At 50.8% G+C, this 19,346-nt stretch overlaps 1 protein-coding gene across 14 annotated transcripts in view; it reads right to left on the bottom strand.

The window, feature by feature from the left end:
- RGS3 (regulator of G protein signaling 3) overlaps nucleotides 1-19,346 on the bottom strand; it is a 249,884-nt gene that overhangs the window by 151,516 nt on the left and 79,022 nt on the right. For 11 of the 14 annotated variants that reach the window (XM_043530151.1, XM_043530154.1, XM_043530153.1 and 8 more), the window contains 3 exons: nucleotides 15,167-15,257; nucleotides 11,052-11,119; nucleotides 38-119 (listed from right to left, as the gene is read on the bottom strand). In XM_043530151.1, coding sequence (XP_043386086.1) covers nucleotides 38-119; nucleotides 11,052-11,119; nucleotides 15,167-15,257 — 241 coding nt within the window. Of the gene's footprint in view, nucleotides 1-37; nucleotides 120-7,634; nucleotides 8,125-11,051; nucleotides 11,120-11,698; nucleotides 11,819-15,166; nucleotides 15,258-19,346 lie in introns of those variants that run through there. The other 3 variants (XM_043530162.1, XM_007064524.4, XM_043530161.1) reach the window with 3 other exon arrangements.

Below are 19,346 nucleotides of genomic sequence, written 5' to 3'. Positions count from 1 at the left end.
GCAATAAAAGATGTATAAAAATGGGTTGTTCTCTTACCAGAGTCTACAGCCTGCACACGGACTGGAGAGTCGCAGCAGATTGTGAAGCCAAACCCATCCCTTCCTCGAGGGATTGTAATCTGAAAACAGACATCAGAGTCATCCTGTTACACAGGAAGGCAGCTACTGTGTGTGACCAGTAAGAACCCAGCACTTTGCTCATGCACAGCCCCAGGACTTTTATGCCTACATTAAAACAGCATCTGTATAGCCAACTGGAGAGGGATGAATGGACTGGTCAGAGACAACAAACATCTGTCAGTATAAAAGTCCTCCCTTTGTAGGAGGACAAACTACTGCATATGGCCAGGACATAGCTGACACTGGACTGCAGCCAAGGGCATTTAAAAGGGCATTTACAAATCACACAAAATTTGGCATTGCAATCTGTGAGCAGGTGAGTTGCGTATCCTGTACTATAGGCAGATAACACAATTCCCCTCCCCTGAATTTCTCTTGATAACCAAGGGAGTGTTCTAGAGGTGGGACGAAGGATGGGTTAAGGGATAAGATTGGGAACCAGGAGATATGATTTTATTCCTGGCTTTGACAAAGACTTCCAGTGTGACTTCTTTGAGCAACTCTCTGTGCCTCGGTTTCCCTTATATAATATGTAAATAATGACATTTTCCTACCTTGCAGGATTGTGGCAAGACTTAGTATATTAATATTTGTAAAGCAGTTGGGGTGAAGATGCTCTGAAAGCCTCACACATTATTTTGTGCTAAAGTATTTTGATTAAGTAGGATATGGCCGAAAGGAGTTCTGAAGGGAAGGGATGGAGTGTTAATGGGTTTTTTCCATCAGCACTCAGGGAACAAGTGAAAGGCTCCTCTCACCACACTGACCCTGGAGGCTGTGAGCTCTCATGAATAGAGTGAAGTTCATTTGTCGAAGGTTGGCTTTCAGCGGGAGCTCAGTCACAGTTCCTATAAATGTTATTTCAGAGAAGTTTGTCACATTTCCAGGTTTACTGAAAAGGAGGGGACGGCAGAGGGGGGGAGGGAGGGGAACCAACTGACCCATATGATTTCTGGAAATAAACAGCCAGAAGGACAGATCCCATTGAGGGACCAAGAATAAGCAACCACAGATAGAAAAGAAGTACTTGTGGCACCTTAGAGACTAACCAATTTATTTGAGCATGAGCTTTCGTGAGCTACAGCTCACTTCATCGGATGCATACTGTGGAAACTGCAGAAGACATTATATACACAGAGACCATGAAACAATACCTCCTCCCACCCCACTCTCCTGTTGGTAATAGCTTGTCTAAAGTGATCATCAAGTTGGGCCATTTCCAGCACAAATCCAGGCTTTCTCACCCTCCGCCCCCGCCCCCACAAACTCACTCTCCTGCTGGTAATAGCCCATCCAAAGTGACCACTCTCTTCACAATGTGTATGATAATCAAGGTGGGCCATTTCCTGAACAAATTCAGGTTCTCTCACCCCCTCACCCCCCTCCAAAAACCACACACACAAACTCACTCTCCTGCTGGTAATAGCCTATCCAAAGTGACCACTCTCCGTCACTTTGGATAGGCTATTACCAGCAGGAGAGTGAGTTTGTGTGTGTGGTTTTTGGAGGGGGATGAGGGGGTGAGAGAACCTGAATTTGTGCATGAAATGGCCCACCTTGATTATCATACACATTGTGAAGAGAGTGGTCACTTTGGATGGGCTATTACCAGCAGGAGAGTGAGTTTGTGGGGGGGGGGGGGAGGGTGATAAAACCTGGATTTGTGCTGGAAATGGCCCAACTTGATGATCACTTTAGATAAGCTATTACCAGCAGGAGAGTGGGGTGGGAGGAGGTATTGTTTCATGGTCTCTGTGTATATAATGTCTTCTGCAGTTTCCACAGTATGCATCTGATGAAGTGAGCTGTAGCTCACGAAAGCTCATGCTCAAATAAATTGGTTAGTCTCTAAGGTGCCACAAGTACTCCTTTTCTTTTTGCGAATACAGACTAACACGGCTGTTACTCTGCAACCACAGATAGACTCATAGACTCATAGATATTAAGGTCAGAAGGGACCATTATGATCATCTAGTCTGACCTCCTGCACAACGCAGGCCACAGAATCTCACCCACCCACTTCTGCTATAAACCTCTCACCTATGTCTGAGCTATTGAAGTCCTCAAACCATGGTGTAAAGACTTCAAGATGCAGAGAATCCTCCAGCAAGTGACCCATGCCTCATGCTACAGAGGAAGGTGAAAAACCCCCAGAGCCTCTTCCAATCTGCCCTGGAGGAAAATTCCTTCCCAACCCCAAATATGGCGATCAGCTGAACCCTGAGCATGTGGGCAAGATTCGCCAGCCAGATACCCAGGAAAGAATTCTCTGTAGTAACTCAGATCCCACCCCATCTAACATCCCATCACAGGCCATTGGGCCTATTTACCATGAATAGTTAAAGATCAATTAATTGCCAAAATCATGTTATCCCATCATACCATCTCCTCCATAAACTTATCGAGTTTAATCTTGAAGCCAGATAGGTCTTTTGCCCCCACTGCTTCCCTTGGAAGGCTATTCCATAACTTTACTCCTCTGATGGTTAGAAACCTTCATCTAATTTCAAGTCTAAACTTCCTGATGGCCAGTTTATATCCATTTGTTCTTGTGTCCACATTGGTACTGAGCTTAAATAATTCCTCTCCCTCTCCGGTATTTATCCCTCTGATATATTTATAGAGAGTAATCATATCTCCCTTCAACCTTCTTTTGGTTAGGCTACACAAGCCAAGCTCTTTGAGTCTCCTTTCATAAGACACGTTTTCCATTCCTCGGATCATCCTAGTAGCCCTTCTCTGTACCTGTTCCAGTTTGAATTCATCCTTCTTAAACATGGGAGACCAGAACTGCACACAGTATTCCAGGTGAGGTCTCACCAATGCCTTGTATAACTGTACTAACACCTCCTTATCTCTACTGGAAATACCTCGCCTGATGCATCCCAAGACCCCAATAGCTTTTTCATGGCCATATCACATTGGCGGCTCGTAGTCATCCTGTGGTCAACCAATACTCCGAGGTCCTTCTCCTCTGTTACTTCTAATTGATGCGTTCCCCAGTTTATAACTAAAATTCTTGTTATTAATCCCGAAATGCATGACCTTACACTTCTCACTATTAAATTTCATCCTATTACTATTACTCCAGTTTACAAGATCATCCAGATCCTCCTGTATGATGTCCCTGTCCTTCTCTGTATTGGCAATACCTCCCAGCTTTGTGTCATCTGCAAACTTTAAAATAAAATTGGTCCCAAAACCAATCCCTGAGGAACTCCACTGGTGACCTCCCTCCAGCCTGACAGTTCACCTTTCAGTATGACCCGCTGTAGTCTCCCTTTTAACCAATTCCTTATCCACCTTTCAATTTTCATATTGATCCCCATCTTTTCCAATTTAACTAATAATTCCTCATGTGGCACCGTATCAAACGCCTTACTGAAATCTAGGTAAATTAGATCCACTGCGTTTCCTTTGTCTAAAAAATCTGTTACTTTCTCAAAGAAGGAGATCAGGTTGGTTTGGCACGATCTACCTTTTGTAAAACCATGTTGTATTTTGTCCCATTTACCATTGACCTCAATGTCCTTAACTACTTTCTCCTTCAAAATTTTTTCCAAGACCTTGCATACTACAGATGTTCAACTAACAGGCCTGCTGTTACCCGGATCACTTTTTTTTCCTTTCTTAAAAATAGGAACTATGTTAGCAATTCTCCAGTCATATGGTACAACCCCTGAGTTTACAGATTTATTAAAAATTCTTGCTAATGGGCTTGCAATTTCAAGTGCCAATTCCTTTAATATTCTTCGATGAAGATTATCTGGGCCCCCCCCGATTTAGTCCCATTAAGCTGTTTGAGTTTCGCTCAGATATGGTAATATCTACCTCCATATCCTCATTCCCATTTGTCATGCTACCATTATCCCTAAGATCCTCATTAAAGACTGAGGCAAAGTATTTGTTTAGATATTGGGCCAAGCCTAGATTATCCTTAACCTCCACTCCATCCTCAGTGTTTAGCAGTCCCATGTCTTCTTTCTTTGTTTTCTTTTTATTTATATGGCTATAGAACATTTTACTATTGGTTTTAATTCCCTTTGCAAGGTCCAACTCTACTTGACTTTTAACCTTCTCACTTTATCCCTTCATGTTCTGACCTCAATAAGGTAACTTTCCTTGCTGATCCCTCCCATCTTCCACTCCCTGTAGGCTTTCTGTTTTTTCTTAATCACTTCTCTCAGATGCTTGCTCATCCAGCTTGGTCTGCAACTCCTGCCTATGAATTTTTTCCCCTTTTTTGGGATGCAGACTTCCGATAGCTTCTGCAGCTTTGACTTGAAGTAATCCCAGGCCTCCTCTGCCTTTAGATCCACAAGTTCTTCAGTCCAATCCACTTCCCTAACTAATTTCCTTAATTTTTAAAAGTCAGCCCTTTTGGAATCAAAAACCCTAGTCGCAGATTTATTTTTGTTTATCCTTCCGTTCAGTTTGAACTGAATTAGCTCATGATCACTTGAACCAACGTTGTCCCCTACAACCATTTCTTCTACGAGGTCCTCACTACTCACCAAAACCAAATCTAAAATGGCATCCCCTCTAGTGGGTTCAGCAACTACTTGATGAAGGACTCCATCAGCTATCGCATCTATGAAAATCTGAGCCCTATTATTATTACTAGCACTAGTCCTCCAGTCTATATCTGGGAAGTTAAAGTCTCCCATGATCACGCAGTTTCCATTAGTATTTACTTCATTAAAAACATTAAAGAGGGCTCTGTCCATATCCAAATTAGATCCTGGCGGTCCATAGCACACCCCAAGTACTATCCCAGGGGAGGCTCTAGTAGTTTTCTTCCCCAATGTGATTTTTGCCCAGACTCACTCTGTCTTATCCATTCCATCGCTCCTTATTTCTTTACATTCTACCTCATCATTGATATACAATGCTACTCCAGATCCTGGCTGAGGAGAATTTAATCCAAGCCTCTTCATATCTTTTGCTCTAATAAAGTGAAGATGAAATCACAATAGTATCTGGTTGCTGGAGCTACACGCCCTGTCTCCCAGCATTTCCCTAGCATGACAGTGGGCTTCCAAAGCCAAACTCCCTTCCACTAGCATCATCAAGAACAGGCCCAGACCCACTGCCTTGGGTAGCTTTGGGGGTTTGGTGGGTCACAAACAGGCCAAAATGCTGGTGGTGGCTCTTCAGCTTTGACTCTTCTCTACACTTAGATTGAACACAGGGCCAGAGGATCAGGGCGTTTCCAGGCCTGGGAGTCACAGAATCATAGAATAACAGAGCTGGAAGGGACCTCTGGGCCATCTAGTCCAACCCCCTGCCCAGAGCAGGACCAATCCCAACTAAATCATCCCAGCCAGGGCTTTGTCAAGCCTGACCTTAAAAACTTCTAAGGAAGGGGATTCCACCACCTCCCTGCGTAACGCATTCCAGTGTTTCACCACCCTCTTAGTGAAAAAGATTTTCCTAATATTCAACCTAAACCTCCCCCACTGCAACTTGAGACCATTACTCCTTGTCCTGTCATCTGCTGTCACTGAGAATAGTCTAGATCCATCCTCTTTGGATCCACCTTTCAGGTAGTTGAAAGCAGCTATCAAATCCCCCCTCATTCTTCTCTTCCACTCACTAAACAATCCCAGTTCCCTCAGCCTCTCCTCATAAGTCATGTGTTCCAGTCCCCTAATCATTTTTGTTGCCCTTCGCTGGACTCTCTCCAATTTCTCCACATCCTTCTTGTAGTGTGGGGCCCAAAACTGGACACAGTACTCCAGAGGAGGCCTCACCAATGTCGAATAGAGGGGAACGATCACGTCCCTCGATCTGCTGGCAATGCCCCTATTTATACAGCCCAAAATGCCATTGGCTTTCTTGGCAACAAGGGCACACTGTTGACTCCTGAAAAGAGCTCAGCAAGCAGCTCTTTGGGACAGCCCCACAGCCCGTGGCAGTGCTCAGCCCCATGCCACAGAACCCCAACACTAACTTCCCATCCCCACCTCTGCCCCTTGACCACTGTCAGAGATGCTCTTAGCCCTGAAGGGAGAAGGGGGTTTTATGTCACTAAGCAGCGACCCCTCTAGCCCGTTCAAACGTGGGGATGATTACACAAGGGACAGGGTGAAAACAGCACCATCTTACTCTGTCCTGTGGGTCTGCATGTCAGATCTGCAGGTTTCCCTGGCAGAGACACGTTATTTTTCCTGCTGGCCCCAAAGAGCCAGCCCAGCTACAGGAGAGTGAGCTGGAGTCAATGCTGCTCACGTAGCATCAAGAGAACCAACAGCTGAGTATAGATCTTCATTACTGAAATAGAAACCCAGCTCTGTTCTTCATGACAGAGTGGTCAGAACACTTGAGCTCGGGGTCTGGGCTACAGCTCCCAGCTGGCACCAGTGCTGAATAAGAAGCACTGTTTCTGCCCCTGCAGACAAGGGCTGGGAAGCGTGAACCCAGACAGGGAAGGTGGGTGCAGAGATGGCATGTGACGTCAGTACCCTAGAGGGCACCGAGTTATCAGAACTCTACACCCATGGTGTCGGGGAAGGAGCCAGGGGAGATTTCACTGGTTCTGGGAGACCAAGAATTAATATGGCCCAAGCCATGAGTCATAGTAAACCATCGCCACATGCAGAGCGGAGTGGAGTTGCCGTGTGACACCCTTTATCCAGCCCAGAGACTGGATGGGGCATGTTTAACCAAGGAGACTCCTTCTGCTCTGTCTTCTTCCCATCTAGATTGTGAAACTAATTCATTGCACTGAACGGAGTGCAGTGCCACACATACACGATCCCGCAATTCCAGCCCTAGCCTCAGAACTAGGGTAAACGGGAACTCAACAAAGGGGTTGTGACCCCTCAGTCTGCCTGGGAGTGAGCCATGACCCCACTGCAGAGCAATGGGGAGCTGGTGTCAGAAATGCCAAGGCAGCTTCATCTACACAGCCACATTTACACCTATAAAAATAGCCCGTGACAGACAAAGCCACGGACAAACCCGGTCAGACAGAACTTGGAACTTTCCTTTGTAACGCTCAGTACGACTCTTTCCTAGCAGCCATCAACGGCAAATGTAACTAGCTTGACTCCCTAATGCATTCCTGATAAACACAAGGAAGGATCTGCTTAACAGTCTGCAGTGCCCTCCTTTCCACTAATGAATGGTAAACTGGACACTGCCGCTCAGCTTAGCACTTCCCCGGGACACACCAACTTGTTACAGCACTAACACTCCAGCCATTAGCGCAAGCTGAATGCTCGCTCCCACCATGGGGCCATCCACAGTTGTGCGGATCTGCCCATACGCAGACAGAGATCATTTATACACAGATGCCGACTTGCCGAGCATTTCCACGATCTCTGCTAAAATGGCATTTGCAAAACAATCCTGACAAACCAACACACAGGAAATAACCTGACACGCACAGCCAGAGAAGCAGGCTCAGGGAGAACACAGTCAGCACATATGCCTAACTCAGACTCTGCAATAGACATGCACTCCCCAGATGGATTCACTTTGCATTCGGATTAGGGTTAGGTTCCACAGACCTGTCTGTATCTCCGCTCCGAGCACACCTTGCAGAGTCCATTGAAGCGATTCATGATTGCAGGCTCTAAACTCGCCACTAGCCCATGGAAGTTAAATCCCTCAAAGGAGCAGGAATCCTGGTCTCCTTGTATCACAACAGCATAGAACAAGCCACAGTGAAACTGGCATGACCGCCCATGGGAACCCAGCTCTAGAGAAGAATGGCAGGAAGCCACCTTTCACCTCCCAAGCCCCTGTCTGTGCTGTATGCCGCTTTACGATAAGACAGAGGGCTTCCTGAAAACTCCAAGTGACAAGGAAGAGAGAGAGTTTTATATTAAAATTCCTGTCAACTATTCAGTATTCCCTAGTCCCTTCTCTGTTGATGTGGCTTTTGTTCCTGCTGCATTCTTCAGTGGCACAGAGCACTTTGTTATTCCAAGGTTCTCACAAACACTTTGAGGATGTGTAAGCAGCGTTTCACAGGCCTCAGCTGCACAAGCTTCACTTCAGTAAAAAGACTTCTTACCCTAGTTTAAAGATATGAGAGGAAAAGTGATTCTGCTTTAGGAAACCAAGGAAGAATTTGTTTTCACAGAACAAACACGCACAATACTGCTTTGTGTTTACAGGGGGCGGGGGGGAAATACGACCCAAAGCTTGGAGGTCAGTGGCACCCATGGTTTAATTTCAGAATTAAAGGCACAGCACAACTCTGAATCAAGTCAGACATACAGCACAAAGCTGCGTGACATGGCCTCTTTGCACACTGCAGCAGCAGCTCCCAGGAATGCCGAGTCACAGGGGAACCCCTGTAGAATGCAGCTAAACAAAGCAAAAGAAAGCTCCTTTCAGCTTCCTCCACGGGGCAGAAATGAGGCAAGGCTTCAAACCCCAGCCAAACCGAGTCCCTGGAGTCACTGTCACTGCAGCATGGTCTGGTGGCTGCCACAGAAATCCAAACACAAGTGGGTGAGGGGATTTTAACTAGCAGAGGACAACTCCGCACAAACACAAAGGGCTTGGTTTGAAGTCACTAACCAAACTGGCTCGGCAGTGTCTAGTCCTGCCAGGCTGGGGCTGCGCTGAGCAGACAGGCCAACACTCTGCCTCCCCCAGTTTGCCATCTTTCAGGCCAGTGGTGACTGTCACTGTGTTCATTCTTACAGGGCATTTCCCGAAGCCCCCCATCCCTCCACCAGGCTATAAATACTCCAGAGGGGTTGAAAATATTTACTGGCAGGAGCTCTGAATTTAAACCCTGCCTATGTGAGAGGAAGGGAGGGATAAGGGACGCTGGGTTGGTTTGTCTAGCTCAACCCTACGGTTTAAAACAAATAACTGAGAATGCAGCTGAGGGAAGCAGCGAGGCGGAATTTGGCACAGATCAATCACAGGGCCAGTTGGGCCCAGTTTCCGACGTGGGCCCTGTGTTTGTGTTGCTGTTTCCCATCCTTGCCTCTCCTATAAATCACAGAGGCCTCGGTCTCAAGCGCCCCATTCAGGTGGCAAAGGATTTAATGTAACGTCCACTGGAAAGACATAGGGTGAAAAGGCAGCACATTCAGACAAATCAGCAGGTGTCCGCAGGAAGCGCCTCTCAGTGCAGCGTAGCACAGTCTAGTCCAGGGGTGGGCAAACTACAGCCCAGGGGCCACATCCGGCCCTTCAGACATTTTAAGCTGGCCCTTGAGCTTCCGCCAGGGAGTAGGGTCAGGGACTTGCTCCACGCGGCTCCCGGAGGAAGCGGCACGTCCCCACTCCGGCTCCTACATGTAGGGGCAGCCAAGGGGCTCCGCATGCTGCCCCTGCCCCAAGTATCATCCCCACAGCTCCCATTGGCTGGGAATCGCAGCGTGCAGAGCTGCCTGGCCGTGCCTCCACGTAGGAGCTGGAGAAGGGACGTGCTGCTGCTTCTGGGAGCTGCTTGAGGAAATCACCCCTTCACCCCCTCCCATGCCCCAACCCCCTACCCCAGCCCTGATCCCCCTCCTGCCCCTTGGTCCCAGCCCGGCGCACCCTCCTGCAGCCCAAACCCTCATCCCCAGCCCCACCCCAGAGTCCACACCCCCAGCTGGAGTCCCTCTCTCCCCCGCACCCCAACTCCCTGCCCCAGCCCAGAGCCACACACTGAACTCCTAATTTCTGGACCCACCACAGAGCCCACACCTCTAGCCAGAGCCCTCATCCCCTCCCACACCCCAACCCCGAATTTCATGAGCATTCATGGCCCGCCGTACAATTTCCATATCCAAATGTGGCCCTCAGGCCAAAAAGTTTGCCCACCCCTGGCCTAGTCACACAGCTCTGGCTCCTTTGAAAGTCTTTGGAATGAATCACTCCTCTCCCTGAGCTAGAGCAAAGCCTCTCCATGGCCTCCGGGCTCTCCAGCACCACCCCACAGCACATGTGCAGGGAAGCACAGGCACATCCCCACATTGTCAGGTAGTTTCCCCATGGGGTGTACGTCGCTCTTGGCTTGTTTCCCACAGATCTCACCTGCATGGCCCAATCCACACTGCAGCTCCAGCCACTCCACAGTTTTCTAACCAGCCTGCAACTCTCTCATCTGCCCTGGTCACAAGGGGTGAGTCCACGCTGGAATCTTTGTGCCTCGTACCTACACAGGCCACGCCACCCAGCTAGGTACATACCAGTGCATTCTGGGAAATTTGGGCACCTATCCCATAAGAAGCCAGCAGGGGACAGAGTGCCCAGGAGACGCACACACCACAGCAGTAACAGTGCATGCTGAAACATCCTACTACACAGAGAATGGAGGGCGGAGGTCCAACCAGCCTGGTTACATGGTCAGGGGTCCAGTTCACACAGCAACAAAACAGAGTGCTGACCCAGGTGCCAGAAGAGAGCCATGGGGCAGCCTAGGCCTGCAGCTGCCATGGGTCCTGGCTACTGACCATGCTGCATGAAGACACCGATTGCATTTAGAGTCACTAACTGGTTACAAAATCAGCCTATATGCTGGAGTGTGGACAGGGCCTAAATGGAGAGGAGGGCTGCAAAGGAAGCCACCATGCTGTGTTCGGACACAGCCTGCCACAGAGGAGACACACACACTGCGCTCTCTCTCATGAAGACTTGCCCATTGTGCTTTGTTGTATAAAGCAAATGTAATTCTGGCTCGTTCTGCGTGTGAGAAACCATCACAGGCCCACTCATTTCATGGTCCCATTCTGACTCCCCTGCTCAGCAACCCCCCAGACTTTCCTCTCCGCCCTGCTGGTCTAGCACTAGCCCTCTCTGCCCTTTCACTGAGTCCTACTACTGTGCAGATGAGCCACCTCCTGCACAGCTCCTGCCCTGGGATCAGCCTCCCTCTGGCCCTTCTCTCCCTCTCCTGCCCCTGCTCCCTGGGTCATTAGTGCTGTGCTGCACCCATTGGGCGCAGCTGGCCCCGGCACACCTGTCACACCTACCTTGAGCTGCTCCATGTTCTCAGCCTCCTGGTTTCCCAGTGCAGCCCCCTGGCTCGCCAGCAGTGGCTCTAGAAGGCAACAGAAAGAGCATGTCACATAGGCTGCTCTCAGGCACTACGCAGACGCTTCTGCCTTTAACATGCTGGCATTTCCTGTGGGTGTCTGAAGACCCGGAAATTCCCTGTTGATCCACTGAGGGTGGCATGATGGGCAGCTGCCACGTGCCCTTCACACACATTGCCCTGCGACTGTGTCCCAGCCCAGACCGCACTCTGTGCAGACCACCCCCGCAGCACATCTCCTGTCCCAGGTCTGCTCCACTCCTGCAGACACTGGGCAGCCCCACAGGTTAGAGCCAGGCAGGATAGAGAACTCAGCAAGGGCCTGATCCAAAGCTCACTGGAGGCAACAGGAGGGAATCCATTGATTTCAATGGTCCCAAGGCTGGCGGATGCTGGCCCAAAGCTGGAGAGCATGCGAGATGCAGCAGCAGCAGCATGTGGTGATAGGCACAGCGAGTGGGAGAGACAGGGAGGAAAGAAGGGCTTGTGTCCCCAAGGAGGGGGAGGATGCCCCTTCTCTCTGGGTCACCCCATTTAGACCTGGCCAGGATCTCTCCTGTGTAAGTGCTAACATGGCCCCATTACCACAATGTCTGAGCGTCGCTGAGTTGGGAAATCCAGGTTGTGTAAAGACAATATGGCAGCCAGGCTGAGCCCCTCCTCCTCCCCTGAAGTGGCCCTGGGCTGGAGGGCTGGACTTTCCACAGGAAAGCTGGGGAGCAATTGAGGTGTGATGGGTTCCTCTGCCTTCCCCTCAGTAGGGGAGGAGGAGCTGGCAGGGGTGGGGTTGTCCTAGATGGAAAGGAGGAGAAGGAGCTGTATTCTCTCCTTGCTTAGCCCCTGGGAAGTGTGCAGGAGAGGAACTCCCCTCCTGCATGCTCCCTGGGCCCAGCTGAGGAGAGATGGTGTTCCCCAGTACCCACTGAACCACTCCAGCACCTAGTGACATGCATTGTGCACCGGCCGCCCTTGGTAGAAAGGGAAGCAGCTAGGAGGAGCCATGCCAAACAGCCTGATTATCTGTAAATGAACCCCCCGCACACCCCCAGCCTACTCCTCAGATGTCCCAGAGCTCCTGCAGGCTTGCTGGCTCACTGAACCAGGCCATCTGTGTCTCCAGGTCTCCTCAGGGGACAGCACAAGGGAGGGCATCTCCCTCTCCTAAACAGATTTACCTGGGACTTTCCAGAATATCCCAACCTGCCCCTCAGAGCAAGTGCAGAGAGATGCTGCCCGTCACACCTCCCTATGGATGTAGTCCCTGCTGTGACTGCAAACCATAGCACTGTCCTTAGCTACAGCAAGCCGGGCGCTGCCTCTCTCGTCCCTAGGTCATTCTCCTGCCTCCACAACAACCCAGCATTGCTGCGGGAGCCAGGCGGCCGGGAGAACATTAGTGATGGGTCAGATGTGTGATGCTGGCAGACCAGGTGCCAGCTCATGCCATTGTCCCCATGCCTCAACCGAACACTGACAAACACCTAGCTGGAATCAGTGTTAGGATTGTTAAAACTGGTATTAGGATTATATGAATGTGCTTAGTGTTTAGACTTTACCGAACGCTTGTGAGTTGCTGCCGGCATTCATCTCATCTACAGCATCTGTATTTTCCAGTGTAAGGTAATATGTGAGCATTTGTATTGTAAATCAGGGGACAGGGAGAGACATTAACTAGTGTGAAGGGCCGAGCTCCAACAGAAGGACTTATGTCCTGCCCAACGGGCAAGGTCCATTAACCCCAGACAGACTATTGCGGGGACATTAAAGAGGACAAAAGACTCTTTAGTTGTCCTGCTCTGCCCCCTCTCCCCAAAGATGAGTCATGCAAGTGAGTTCCTCCCATCAGCTGTGTCTGCAGCTCAGAGCACATGGGAAGAGGGGGATAAACAGAAGGAACCAATTATCTCTATGCTGCTTGGACTCTGCTTAGCCTGGGCTAGCCCTAAGGGTCATCTAGAGCTTGTTCATTATAGAAATTTCTATTACCTCTTGAAACTGAAGATTGTAACTCACTTGTACATGTACATTTATCTGTTTTAACCTCATAAATAGCTCTCTTCTTTCCTTTTCCTATTCATAAATCTGTATGTAGTTTATTACAGGATTGGCTACAAGCCTTGTCTTTGGTGTGAGATCTAAGGTGCAACTTACCTGGGTAAGTGACTGGACCTTTGGGACTCGGAGTAACCTGAATATTGCTCTGATTGGTGGTGTAAGGGACCATCCATCACAAAGGCAGGCTCCCCTGGGTGGTGCGACAGGTCAGGCTACCCAAGGGGACTGTCTGTGACCCTACATTTAGGCTGGGGAGTTTACACATGATAATTGGTTGGAACTCACAGCCAGGGGGGGTTTGTGGCCTGGTTCCTGCCAGGCTGCTCTGAGGTTGGTGCTCACACACTTGAGTCACTGCAGGCAGCCTAGCAGGGCAGTTCAGGAGGAGCTGGGCTCAGAGCCAGGGCTGGCACCCTAGGGCAGTACCGGGGCTGTGAGGTTATTGTGCAGTGCAGGGAGCCTGGGTGTCCCAGTTGCCCCATTAAGCACACACTCAGGGCAGCTAGCCCGTCCCACTTCTCACACGCTAGCTCGGTGAGAGCTAACGTGTGTGTCTCCTCCAGCTGGACGTCGCATCCCCGACTCACAGTGTAGCTGCACCCTGGGTGGCCTTCGGAGGGGCAGAAGTTTCCCTTTTACCCTTTCCTGGAGAAGGCCAATGCTAGATTTTGGCCCAGCAATGCTCACACACTGAGCTGGCTCAAAGGCAGTTTAGGGTCCGAGTCTCCAACATCCCGTGATAAATCATCTACTGGGGAGCAGGAAAACCATCCTGGCAATGACCTGGCAGCACTGCTGGGAGAGCTGCACAGGGAGGCTGCCAGCCAGGCCAAGCTCCACGCAGCACAGGCAGGGACGCTCTGTGGGGCCACCAGGCCACAGGCTCCTACTTGAGTCTCCCCTGGAGGCCCACAGAGGATACCTGGAGGCCAGCTATAGGATGGACAATGGATCTTGAAAGGCTTCAATCCACATAAGAAGTCTACATGAGGACTTTCAAGGTAGCATGTGAACAATGGCTGCTGCCTGTAAAAACTGAGTCATGCACGGACATGTGACTTGCCCAGGTGACTCCAGAAGTCCATCTTGGACATGGACTTTGCACAGGAGAGAGGAGGGGGTATCCACACACAAGAGAAAGTCTATTTAAACCCCTGGGAGACCCCTCCATTTGGTCTTCAGCTGGCTCAAGAGATAGCCTCTCCACCCCCAAGGATACCTGAAAAAAACTGGAACAAAGGACAGTAACTACAGGGGGTGTGAGTGATTGTTGGACCCAGACTAGAAGGAGACTAGTCTGTAAAATGAAGCTTATTGGAATTCCTCTGAAGGTTCCTCTGAAGGTGAGGTTTTTATCTGTATTCAGTTTTCTTACTGTATTAGACATAGACTTGCGTTTTCTATTTTATTTTGCTTGGTAATTCACTTTGTTCTGTCTGCTATTACTTGGAACCACTTAAATCCTACTTTCTGTATTTAATAAAATCACTTTTTACTTATTAATTAACCCAGAATATGTATTAATACCTGGAGGGCAAACAGCTCTGCATATCTCTCTGTCAGTGTTATAGAGGGCAAACAATTCATAAGCTTTATACAGGGTAAAACGGATTTATTTGGGGTTTTGACTCCATTGGGAGTTGAATATCTGAGCGTTAAAGACAGGAACACTTCTTAAGCTGCTTTCAGTTGAAGCCTACAGCTGTTAGGGGACATGGTTCAGACCTGGGTCTTGGTTTGCAGCAGGCTAGTGGGATGGGCTCAAACCAGGCAGGGCAATGAAGTCCCAAGCTGGGAGGGCAGGGAAAGCAGGGGCAGAAGTAGTCTTGGCACATCAGCTGGCAGCCCCAAGGGGGTTTCTGTGATCGAACCCATCTCACCTGGCTCCACACAGTGCCAGTGGGGAGGAGGCAGGGCATGAGAACCCATGCCCCTCCCACGCTCTGCTAGCTCTTGGGACGTACCACTCCCCAGAGCATGCTGCCAAGGGGGACCCACCTCTGTTCTGCTTCAGACGCCGCGTGGCCACCTTCAGGTGCTTGGTCCTGCCCAGGTCCTCGCCAAGAAGATAGTACCAGCCGCTGACCTCCTAGGGGCAGAGAGAGGGGGTGAGAGCCATGGAGCTCAGGCTCAGCAGGGCAGCTGCACTCCAGCCCCACAGGAGAGCGTGTCTGTGCAAAGGCTGTGAGTGCAGGGTGCTGGCTGAGCAGTGCCTGCCTGGCTGGGGAGAACACAGAGCAGGCAGGAAAGGCACCATCTACACCCAGCACACCCCAGCCCAGTGTCAGCAAAGTTGGTGGCCCTGGGGCCCTGCAGGAGAGTCCACAGTGCAGCCAGAGGTGCCAGCACCATTGATTCCCGAGGCTGAGCCAGCACGAGCACAGGGGCGTGTCCTAGAGCAGACTGGGCCCAAGCGCCCTGTGTCTGAGCTGGCTGAGCTCAGGGGGTGACGGGAGCCGGGCACTGCAGCAGAAGGGAGGGCGCCTGCCTGGCTTACTGGCGCAGGGAGTCCCAGGCAGAGGGAGCACCGTGGAAGGAGAACGTGTGAGACGGGAGGAGGGATTCCTTAGAATGAAGGAGGAGCAGGATCCAGGCTGATGCAGGGCAGGACAGGACAGGACAAGAGATTGGGAACTGAGGGCACAGGGGGCAGCTGTGGTGGAGATGACAGGGCCCCACATCCCTTGGTCAGACCTCCTCTCCTCACTGGGGGATATTTCCCCACTCTGTTCCTCCCCGGCCTGCTGGTTGCTGGGTCCAGGTGCAGTTTGGTGACAGGATGAGCAGATTTTCCACCTGCTCTGACTCAGGAACAGATGCAATGCTTGTGCTCAGCCATTCACGGGGCTCCAGCCATTAGCATGGAAAGGCCTCAGCTCCAGAGCACACTAGCACTATCACAGCAAGCCCGAGACAGGGACTCACTTGCTGTAATTCAGACAAGGCTTCCCCACTGCCCATAGCCCCAAAGGGCCATTCCAGCAGCTGGAAATAGCTGGAGCACAGAGGCTGTCTGGCCACACACCCCTGTCCTCTAGCCATGCTGCTAGCATCAGGGGCTGGTATGGGGGTAGGGCCTGGAGCCACTGTATTTTGCCACTTCACTGTCATCCAGGGAATCTGGTAGCAAAGTGGTATTCCCAGGTGGTTTCCAGCCTCGTTATGCAAAAGGACCATATCAGAATGAGGAGCAGGCCTAGGTCACTGCTACAACTCTGTCACCAGGAAGTGCTGACCAAACGTGCTGCGGCATGGCCTACGTGAAATTAACCAGTTGTTCCAGCCCAGTCCTTCGCTGAAATGTGTCTACATTGCATGTGCCCCATGCTGGCAGTCTCAGCAAATGGCCAGTATTCTAGCCCTACCACCAGAGGGGTCATCTGCAATCCACACTGAGCGCCTTCAGCAGTGCCGGGGGGGCGATGTCAGGGCTCTTTCACCACCTCCCATGCATGCTGCAGGCCAGGCCATTCCGTACACAATGGACAAAGCGTTTGGTTAAAGAAGAGTCTCAAATCAGTGCAGGAAACTATCACTGAGAGTTTCCTGAATTACCATGCAGAACGCTGAAGACAGCTCATGCCAGCCACACGAGGGACAGCTGTGTGTTCACAGCATCAGCCTCCAGATGTGACTCTGTGACTCCAGAATGTGTGTGCGTGCACGTGTGCGTTTGTGTGTGCGTACCTGCCTCCTGCCTCTACCCATACAGTTTGCAAGTCACAATTAGCCTGTGGAACTCATTGCCACAGCCTAGCAAGATTCAAAAAAAGATTGGACATTGATATGGATCAAAGAACCAGAGTCACAATAGTAACTATTAAAGACTAAAACATGAGTTTTAGAGGGGACATGAGCAAGCATATTTCACGGCATGAGCAAGCAGATTAATAGATTCACAGATGTTAAGACCAGACATGATCATCCAGTCTGATCTCTCGAGTAGCACAGGCCAGAGAATCTCGCCCAGGAATTCCTGCATCAAACTCATCCCTTCCAGTGGGGCTAGAGCACAAAGACGTATCCAGTCTCAGTTTAAAGATGTCAAGAGACGCACAATCCACCACGTCCCTTGGCAAGGCTTTTCCAGTGATGAAGTACCCTCTGTGTTCAAAATGTACACCTCACTTCTAGTTTGAATTCGTCTGGCTTCAGCTTCCAGCCACTGGATCTTGTTCTGCCTTTGTCTGCTACATTAGATCTAGATTAAAGCTGCTTTCAGAAATCTTCTCCCTGTACAGGGACTTAGAGACTGTGATCAAGTCACCTCTGAACCTTCCTTTAATAGACTGAGCTTGTTTGGTCTCTTGCTACAAGGCTTCAGACCCTTCTTGTAGCTCTTTTCTGAACTCTTTGGATTTCTCAATGCCCTGTCTGAAGTGTGAACCCCAGCCCTGGACACCGACACCAGGAATTAGTCTCTAACTGAGGGGGTTCAGATGACATTTCCTCGTGGTCAGGTTATTCCAGAGCGACCTGTTGCAGGATTCTTGCATCTTGCTGGTGCTGGCCACTGTCAGTGACAGGACGTGGGGCTGGATGGATCTCAGCCTGATCCAATCTGGTAGCTTCTGGGTTGCCTGTGTTTCTCAGGACCCAGAAGTGGGGATCTGTGGAAGCCATTTACTTTAGCAGAATTACTGGTTTATTTGAGGAAGAAAAACCGTCGACTTTAAAGCTGTATTACCAAGAAAGTGACAACAGGTGGCAGCACTGGCTTGACAGAATTCCCCTGTCCCCCTAGGCGTGGATGGAGTGGGCAATGACAGGAAAGGCAGGCACTGGCCCAGCCATTCATGTATTTTCTCCAAGACACTGAATGACAAAATGCAGCAGCTGCGAGAGGGGCAGCAGGCGCCTACCCCCATCTGGTAACAGGATGAGTGTGAGTGCATTCCCACCAGCAGGGGCCAGAGCCAGCATGGGCATCACTCGCTGGGAAGTGTGGGTTAGTGCCACAGTAACTCTGCAGTACCACGCCCTGATGCAGCCATGCTAGCCATGACTTAGCCCAAAGGATACGGAGCAGCTAACAGCAAGGACAGCCAAGGATGGGGAGTCGAAGAGGACAAGATGGGGGATCGAACACGGAATGGCTCAGATCCGAGGCCAGTCTAGCCCAGTGTCCTGTCCCACAGCAGCAGATGGGAGACAATCTGCTCCCAGGAAGGTGGCAGCCTGGTCTCTAGTTAGGGTTTGGGTTAAACACTGAAACAGGACGGTTTATCCCTTGTTCCAATACTCTGCTTTTCACATTAACTGTTAGCTAGAGACGGGGCTCTCCCAACTGGGGACACCAGCCCCATGGAGCTCCGCTCCCTCTCCTCCCCAGTCTGCACAATGCTGCACCCTCAGCCGGGCTCGGAAGGCTCCTTCCCCCATCTTCCATGCCCTGCTGGAAGCACCACACTGGAACCAGCGACTCACACACCTGATGCCCACCTGCCCCACTCTGACTAGCCACGGCGCCCCATTCACTCTGCCCCTCGCCCTCCCTGTTCCCCACAGCTAGGCACCTCAAACCAGTGCCACTCTTGGAAATAGAATTCTCACCCTCACTTTCCTCACCTGTAAAATGGGGCTCCATGGGTGGTAAGTTCAACACCCTGACCTCTGCAGAGCCCTTGGGGACCGAGCGGCAGAACACACAGTGGAAGTGTTATCGTGTTGGGTTTCAGAGAATTAAACCAATGCCTCAGTTGGACACCTGGCCTCAGACATGGCTACAGAGCAGAGGCAGTGTCCGGAATGGCTTATGCCATTGAGCAAACAGGCTGCCACCGTTAGCGCCCCACACCTACCTGGGCCAGCCCCAGTGGAGCAGTGTTCTCTGCATGCTGATGGCATAGCAGCCTGGAGGGCGGCAGGAGGGCGCCCGCTGGGCCCAGCATGAGGGAGCTGGGAGCCACTGAAGTACAGCTCCCCCATCTGGTCGACAGCTACACACAGTCCACAGGGCCCCAGGCTGACGACCGGCCTTGACCACTGAGCTGCGTCCATTGCCCAGAACTGGTGGTCAACTGCCAAGGCCAGCACCATCTCTGGGCTACCCCCTGGGCTGAACCATGCTTGGGTGTTGGCAGAAGGGTCCAGGGACTCCAGGTCCTGTGAGAGGGGCTGGCCCTTTCCGCATGCCTGGGACAAGGCTCGAAGACGGCAGCCTCAGCAAAGGGCTGGG

The sequence above is a fragment of the Chelonia mydas genome, chromosome 16, assembly GCF_015237465.2.
Source record: "Chelonia mydas isolate rCheMyd1 chromosome 16, rCheMyd1.pri.v2, whole genome shotgun sequence".
NCBI classification, from domain to species: domain Eukaryota; kingdom Metazoa; phylum Chordata; order Testudines; family Cheloniidae; genus Chelonia; species Chelonia mydas.
The sequence above is the reverse complement of the archived record's forward strand: the minus strand, read 5'-3'. Positions and strand labels throughout refer to the sequence as shown.